We start from the raw sequence: 8,051 nt of genomic DNA, 5'->3' as shown, positions 1-8,051 counted from the left end.
ACTGGGATATACTTTTGCCGAGAGTATTGAAATACCTCCTTAAATGTCTGCTAGCCACTGATTGCTTACCGCCTTTCCTGCTGATTTATTCACCCAGTTCACTTTAACTAACTCTATCCTCATTTCATTGTAATTCCCCTTATTTAAGTTAAACATAGTTGTTTCTAACCACTCACTCTAAATTGGCATATGAAACTCTATTATGTTATGATCACTACTTCCTTTGGGGATCTTTTACTCTGAGGTAATTTAGTAAACCCGCCTCATTATCCATTACCAGATCCAATATGGCCGAAAGGCCTCCTTCTGCATTGTAAGATTTCTGTGATTCTGAACATCTGTGGAGAGATTAAGATTAATGTTTCAGGTCATGGCCATTCATCAAATCTAGAAGTTAGAGATAGAACATCCTATATTAGAGCCAGGGATATGGGAGAAGAAGGCAGTAAAGAAGAAAATGGCAGCTCTGGGATGGAATGGAAAGCAAATGGCAGCTCTGGAATGGAATGGAAAGCAGGAGTTAAGTGGCAAAAGGAATATGTGCATGGCAAGAGATGGTTATGGTGCAAGAAACAAGATATGGATATGGAGAAACTGTAAATAGTAATTAACAGCAATATCACTATGATAATAGCTGAGTCCAATCAGTTATAAAGTGTGAGGATGAAATAATTTAATGAAGGTTATATTGACCATTCCAGCTATCTGACTGATAGTGTTATAGCCCAATGAGGTGGGGATCTTCACTGTGCTTCATGACGTAAAGAGAAAATAACAGTTTGACTAAAACCAGCCAGATACAGAAACAAAAACAAAAACATCAAAAACAAAATTTTATTTCATAAAGTTTTTGAAAGATCATACAATGATGCAGCACAGGAGGTCAATCATACCGCTGTGCTAGCGCTAGCTTGTCTAAATAGTCGCACTCCCTGCCTCTTTTTCCACAGTCTTGCAATTTTATCTTTACAGGTATTTTATCCAATTCACTCACCACATTATTTTAATCAGTATTTTAATCAGGCAAGAGTTATAGCTGGGGGAAAGGCAATTATGAGGCGATTAGGCAAGATTTAGGATGCATAGGATGGAGAAGGAAACTGCAGGGGCTGGGCACAATTGAAATGTGGAGCTTGTTCAAGGAACAGCTACTGCGTGTCCTTGAGAAGTATGTACCTGTCAGGCAGGGAGGAAGTGGTCAAGCGAGGGAACCGTGGTTTACTAAAGAAGTTGAATCTCTTGTCAAGAGGAAGAAGGAGGCTTATGTAGAGATGAGGCTTGAAGGCTCAGTTAGGGCGCTTGAGAGTTACAAGTTAGCCAGGAAGGTCCGAAAGAGAGAGCTAAGAAGAGCCAGGAGGGGACATGAGAAGTCTTTAGCAGGTAGAATCAAGGAAAGCCCTAAAGCTTTCTACAGGTATGTCAGGAATAAAAGAATGACTAGAGTAAGATTAGGGCCAGTCGAGGACAGTTGTGGGAAGTTGTGCGTGGAGTCCGAAGAGATAGGAAAGGTGCGAAATGAATATTTTTCGTCAGTATTCACACAGGAAAAAGACAATGTTGTCGAGGAGAATACTGAGATACAGGCTATTACACGAGACGGGATTGAGGATCAGAAGGAGGAGGTGTTAGCAATTCTGGAAGGTGTGAAAATAGATAAGTCCCCTGGGCCGGATGGGATTTATCCTAGGATTCTCTGGGACGCTAGGGAGGAGATTGCAGAGCCTTTGGCTTTGATCTTTATGTTGTCATTGTCTACAGGAATAGTGCCAGAAGACTGGAGGATAGCAAATGTTGTCCCCTTGTTCAAGAAGGGGAGTAGAGACAACCCTGGTAATTATAGACCAGTGAGCCTTACTTCGGTTGTGGGTAAAGTGTTGGAAAGGATTATGAGAGATAGGATTTATAATCATCTAGAAAGGAATAATTTGATTAGGGATAGTCAACACGGTTTTGTGAAGGGTAGGTCGTGCCACACAAACCTTATTGAGTTCTTTGAGAAGGTGACCAAACAGGTGGATGAGGGTAAAGCGGTTGATGTGGTGTATATGGATTTCAGTAAAGCGTTTGTTAAGGTTCCCCACTGTAGGCTATTGCAGAAAATACGGAGGCATGGGATTGAGGGTGATTTAGCGGTTTGGATCAGAAATTGGCTAACTGTAAGACGACAGAGTGGTGGTTGATGGGAAATGTTCATCCTGGAGTTCAGTTACTAGTTGTGTACCGCAAGGATCTGTTTTGGGGCCACTGCTGTTTATCATTTTTATAAATGACCTGGATGAGGGCGTAGAAGGATGGGTTAGTAAATTTGCGGATGACACGAAAGTCGGTGGAGTTGTGGATGATGTTGCAGGTTACAGAGGGACATAGATAAGCCGCAGAGCTGGGCTGAGAGGTGGCAAATGAAGTTTAATGCAGAAAAGTGTGAGGTGAATCACTTTGGAAGGAATAACAGGAATACAGAGTACGAGGTTAATGGTAAGATTCTTGGTAGTGTGGATGAGCAGAGAGATCTCGGTGTCCATGTGCATAGATCACTGAAAGTTGCCACCCAAGTTGATAGGGTTGTTAAGAAGGCGTACGGTGTGTTAGGTTTTATTGGTAGAGGGATTGAGTTTGGAGCCATGAGGTCATGTTGCAACTGTACAAAACTCTGGTGCGGCCGCAGTTGGAGTATTGCGTGCAGTTGTGGTCACCGCATTATAGGAAGGATGTGGAAGCATTGGAAAGAATGCAGAGGAGATTTACCAGGATGTTGCCTGGTATGGAGGGAAGGTCTTATGAGGAAAGGCTGAGGCACTTGAGGCTGTTTTCATTAGACAGAAGAAGGTTAAGAGGTGACTTAATAGAGACATACAAGATGATCAGAGGATTAGATAGGGTGGACAGTGAGAGCCTTTTTCCTCGGATGGTGATGGCGAGCATGAGGGGACATAGCTTTAAATTGAGGGGTGATAGATATAGGACAGATGTCAGAGGTAGGTTCTTTACTCAGAGAGTAGTAAGGGCGTGGAATGCCCTGCCTGCAACAGTAGTAGACTCGCCAACTTTAAGGGCATTTAAATGGTCATTGGATAAACATATGGATGATAATGGAATAGTGTAGGTTAGATGGGCTTCAGACTGGTTTCACAGGTCGGCACAACATTGAGGGCCGAAGGACCTGTACTGCACCTGTAATGTACTATGTGTTTGCTGATTACTGACCCTCTGGTCAATGGGAACAATTTCTCTTTATTCATCCATGAAAACACACCAAATCCTCAGAAAGTTCAATCAATCATAGGATAACTAAATAGAGGTCACCCTTCCCTCCAACCTTACATGACAGGCAGAACCTAGGAGGAGCTGCTCCTCCTGTAACAAATTTGAATGGAAGGGTTTTGGGGTGTGCAACTGAGGTCACAATCAGATCAGCCATCAACAGCAAGCTTGAGGGGCCGAAGGGCCAAATCGTACTCCTAATTCATTCATACGTGGATTCTGTTTCTCTTAGATTGACTACTCCATCTCCTCTAATTACATATCCCCCTTCTGCTTCTCCAAAGACAGAATCTATGATTGGAGGAGCAGCAGTAAGGAGAGGAGGGAGGGAACTGTGATTGGACAAGGTGGATCAATTATTCTGGCTGATTCCTCAGCTGGTATCACTACTCACTTCCACAGAAGGGTGTTCTAAATCAGGCACATCATCCTTGGGTTTTTGGGTTGAACCAAGTATGTTGTACCCAGCTTTAGAAAATGGTGTGTACCGATAATGGAACCAGGAAGCTTCTATGCGCTGGGTTCCAATTTTAACCTTATTCAAGCTCAAATGGCAACAGATGTCACTGTATGCACATAGAATCTCTAGTGTGAAAGAAGGCCGTTCAGCCCATCAAGTTTCACCAACCCTCCAAAGAGCATCCCAACCAGACCTATCCCACTACCCTACCTGTGGGTAGGGTAGGGTAGGGTCTACCTGTGACCCTGCATTTCCCATGACTACTTCACCTAGCCTGCACATCCTATGGGCAATTTAGCATGGCCAATTCACCCATCCTGCACAGCTTTGGACTGTGGGAAGAAACCCACATTGACAAGGGGAGACTATGCAAATACCATACAGACAGTTGCCCAAGGTGGAATCAAAGCCAGGTCCTTGGCGCTGTGAGGCTGCAGAGCTAACTACGGAACCATTGTGCCACCCTGGACTGCAGCAGTTCAAGAAGGCAGCTCATCACCACCTTCTCAAGGGCAACTAGGGATGGGCAATAAATGCTGGCCAGCCAGTGACACACCTATCCTATGAAAGAATTTAAGAAAAAATAGCATGCTAATTGGTACATTAGCTTGGAAAATAAATTACCTCAATGTGAAGTATATGTGCATTAAAGTATTCATTATCTGATGGTTACCTTGATGCTGCAAATTAATTTGCTTTTTACACAGTTGGACTTTTGGAAACCAATTTTGACATGCTTTTCACCACTTGCTACAAACAAACCTGCTGAAGGGGCAACTTCAAATTGGCAAATCAAAACCAAAAAATGCTGGGGAATGTTAATTGGTTGAAATTAATTTTTAAAAGGGGCTGCAAATGTGAAAATCAACTTCTCAATAACTGAAGCCCTTCATTCCTGCTCCCATTTTGGTAAATTCACTCTGCCCCCTTTCCAAAGAACTTGAGATCCTTCTCAAAGTGCAGCCCAGAAGTACACAAAGTCCTGCTGATGAGGCTCTCGCAGTGATTTGCATAACTTCTACAATTCTGTACTCTATCCTTCTAATAATAAACAAAAAAGATTCCATATACTTTTCAAAGAATATATCCCATCACCGTCAAAGATTTTTTGTAGATATAGCCCAAGTTTTCTCTGTTCCTGCTACTTCTTGTTACAGTTGTATAGGACCCTGGTTCGACCACATTTGGAATACTGAGTACAGTTCTGGTCGCCACATTACCAAAAGGATATGGATGCTTTGGAGAGGGTGCAGAGGAGGTTCACCAGGATGTTGCCTGGTATGGAGGGCGCTAGCTATGAAGAGAGGTTGAGTAGATTAGGATTATTTACATTAGAAAGACGGAGGTTGAGGGGGGACCTGATTGAGGTCTACAAAATCATGAGAGGTATAGACAGGGTGGATAGCAAGAAGCTTTTGCCCAGAGTGGGGGACTCAATTACTAGGGGTCACGATTTCAAGGTAAGAGGGGAAAAGTTTAAGGGAGATATGCGTGGCAAGTTCTTTACACAGAGGGTGGTGGTGGCTGGAACGTATTGCCAGCGGAAGTGGTAGAGGTGGGCATGATAGCGTCACTTAAGATGTATCTAGACAGATACATGAATGGGCAGGGAACAGAGGGATACAGATCCTTAGAAAATAGGCGAAAGGTTTAGATAGAGGATCTGAATCAGCGCAGGCTTGGAGGGCCGAAGGGCCTGTTCCTGTGCTGTAATTTTCTTTGTTCTTTGTTCTTTAAAACTGTATAATTCACTTTTTTGCCAGCTGAAAACTCTGAAATCACGCCCGGTGTATCCAAGTTCATGTTCAGTGGTAAAGATAATGAAATACAATGATTTTTGAGAAAGGTCACTTGGACCAGCAATCTGAGCTGTTCATTAACCTCTACCTGACACTTCTTTGTCTCACCCGATCAGCACTGCTCCCTCTAATCTGTGCACAGACACAGTTGCTCCAAGAGTCTGCACATGGTGAATGGCCGGCCAATGTCATTCACAGCACCGACTTCCTCTTCCACAAGTTGATGTCTATTTTGTGATAAAATAAAACAAGAACATGAATTATAAAGCCTGATTTGAGTTTTCACCAGCATTTCTCCTCTGACTAATTTCTTCAGTAAGCTGCTTTCTGAAACTCAGCATGCTCATCACATCCTTGCGTTGGAGTATTTCTTCAACGGAGAGCAACTGGACATCATCTGCCAACTGAGGGACTGATTCACCCCGCAAGGCTTCAAACATCTCCAGCACCGCGGTCACTGAGTCTTCTGCTGTCGCACATGGGGCAGGGAAGATCCTGGCGTTCCACAGGCTAGGGCGGATTTTCCCACTGCCAGAGAATAGATCCTGGGAGATCTTCAGGCCTAGGCTCACAGTAGCCTCTTCGAAATTGATACCCAGCAGCTCAAGTTGGTGGATCTCCAACAGAGATGGGACCGTATGCTTAAGGTTGTCACCAGTTCCAAAGACCACGGTGGCAAAGCCCTCTGGGACGCAGAGTGTATGCAGGAAGGTGTCAGGGGGGATCGTGGTATTCGCTCTGATGCAGCACCCACTGATGATGCTGTTGGAGCCCACGCGGGTGCCCTGCCCCAGCCGGGAATACTCAATTATACTACCAGGAGATACGTCACAATCCAATCCTACCAGGCTCTCGATAATGCAAGGAACTTGTCCGTAATCCTCGGGGCAGAACTGACCAATTCCAGTGGACTCAGACAGCAGCCCCAATTGCATTCTCAGGGTGCTATCTGCCGTCAGGTGATATAGATATTCCTGGGTGGTGCCTAGGTGATAGAATTTCGAATTGTTCAACATGGCCAGATTAAGTGATGTCCCTTGGAGATGAGAGAAGATTTTCTGCCGAACTGCCACCAGCTGCTGCTCCTCCTGGTTGACATTAGCTGTATTTTTGGTATATTCTGGTGTTGCCCTCGGCCCCAAAGCCTGCAGGAAGTCACCATATGCATCAATCTCGCACCTGAGGGTGCCAATTTCTCCAAGGATCACCAGCAACTGCTTAGCTGTTTGACGGTCGAAGTAATAGATGCTGTCTGTGTAGACAAAGCCCACATCCTCAGTGTCTCCGCCACTCCTGACACAATGGCTAGCTTCGCAGATAGCTCCTGCCTTCTGCATCGTTTCCACACTGGGCTTGTGAAGGAAGCGACAGCATGTTTTATACTCCAGCTCTTTCTGTACGGCCTCCATCTGATCAAGCTCAAGCACAAAGACACCGTGTGTGGTGCCAATGGACAAGGAGGAAGGATGAGCGAGGGCAGTGAAACCAGGTCTGTCAAAGCATACAGCTTCAGTCTCACCCAGACTATAAAGCTCAATGTCATCGGCACAGCTCACCAGAACCCCAGGCTTCATGTGAGTGGGGAAGTCGATATACATTGCAAGCTTGAGCTCCAACATTTGATAAACAGGGCTGCCCAGAGGAAGAGTGGTAAAAATCTTTCCCAGTGCACTGGCACTCAACAAACGTTGGCTATAACCTCCTACAACAAAAAAAGGAATCAAATCACAGCAGATAAACATGTCTTAAAAATGGATTTAAGTACCCAAGTTCACTCTTTTTTCAAATCCCATAGCCAGACTCTTCCTCATCTCTGTCACCTCCTCCAGCCCCTACACCCCTCCCCATCTCAGTCACTTGCTCCAGGCCCTAATCCCATGAATGGTCTCTAAACATCTATTGTGCATTCTGAATATTTATCACCACATCATTGGCAGCCTTGCCTTCATGGGCAGTCCTCACTAAACCTTTCACTTCTCTCTTCAGTTTAAAGCACTCTTTATCTCAATAGGCAAGTTTTCAGTCACCAGACTCAATGCTAAATTTTGACTGGATTGCACAGGGGACGCAATGGCCTAATGGTAGTATCACTGGACTGCTAATCCAGAGACCCAGAAAACATTCTAGGGACCTGGGGTCAAATCCCACCACGGCAGACGGTGAAATTTGGATTCAATAAATATCTGGAATTAAAAGTCTACGATTAAACGATGACTGTGAATCCATTGTTGATTGTTGGAAAAACCATGTGGTTCACTAATGCCCTTTAGGGAAAGAAACGATGCAGTTTCTTTCCCTAAAGGGCATTAGCGAACTTACCCTGTCTGGTTTACATGTGACTCCAGACCCCAGCGCAATGTGGTTGACACTTAACTGCCCTCTGGCCCTCAACTGCAATTAGGGATGGGCAATAAATGCTGCCTGGTCAGCAACACCCTCGTCCCGTGAATGAATAAAGGAAAAACATTTATGGGCCTTGGGACATTTTTAATGCCTTTAAAGCAGTATATAAATGCAGGTTAACAAGGTGT

The 8,051-nt window shown here is 44.5% G+C and overlaps 1 protein-coding gene across 1 annotated transcript; it reads right to left on the bottom strand.

Annotated features, from left to right (window-relative positions):
• Window positions 1–5,367: 5,367 nt before the first annotated feature.
• On the bottom strand, window positions 5,368–7,631 carry fpgt (fucose-1-phosphate guanylyltransferase). Its single transcript, XM_048602170.1, has one exon. It carries the CDS (start codon window positions 7,260–7,262, stop codon window positions 5,781–5,783), a length of 1,482 nt encoding a protein of 493 aa, XP_048458127.1. The 5' UTR covers window positions 7,263–7,631; the 3' UTR covers window positions 5,368–5,780.
• Between the last annotated feature and the right edge of the window lie 420 nt (window positions 7,632–8,051).

Source organism: Rhincodon typus, chromosome 10 (genome assembly GCF_021869965.1).
Source record: "Rhincodon typus isolate 14 chromosome 10, sRhiTyp1.1, whole genome shotgun sequence".
Taxonomy (NCBI): Eukaryota; Metazoa; Chordata; class Chondrichthyes; order Orectolobiformes; family Rhincodontidae; genus Rhincodon; species Rhincodon typus.
The sequence above is the reverse complement of the archived record's forward strand: the minus strand, read 5'-3'. Positions and strand labels throughout refer to the sequence as shown.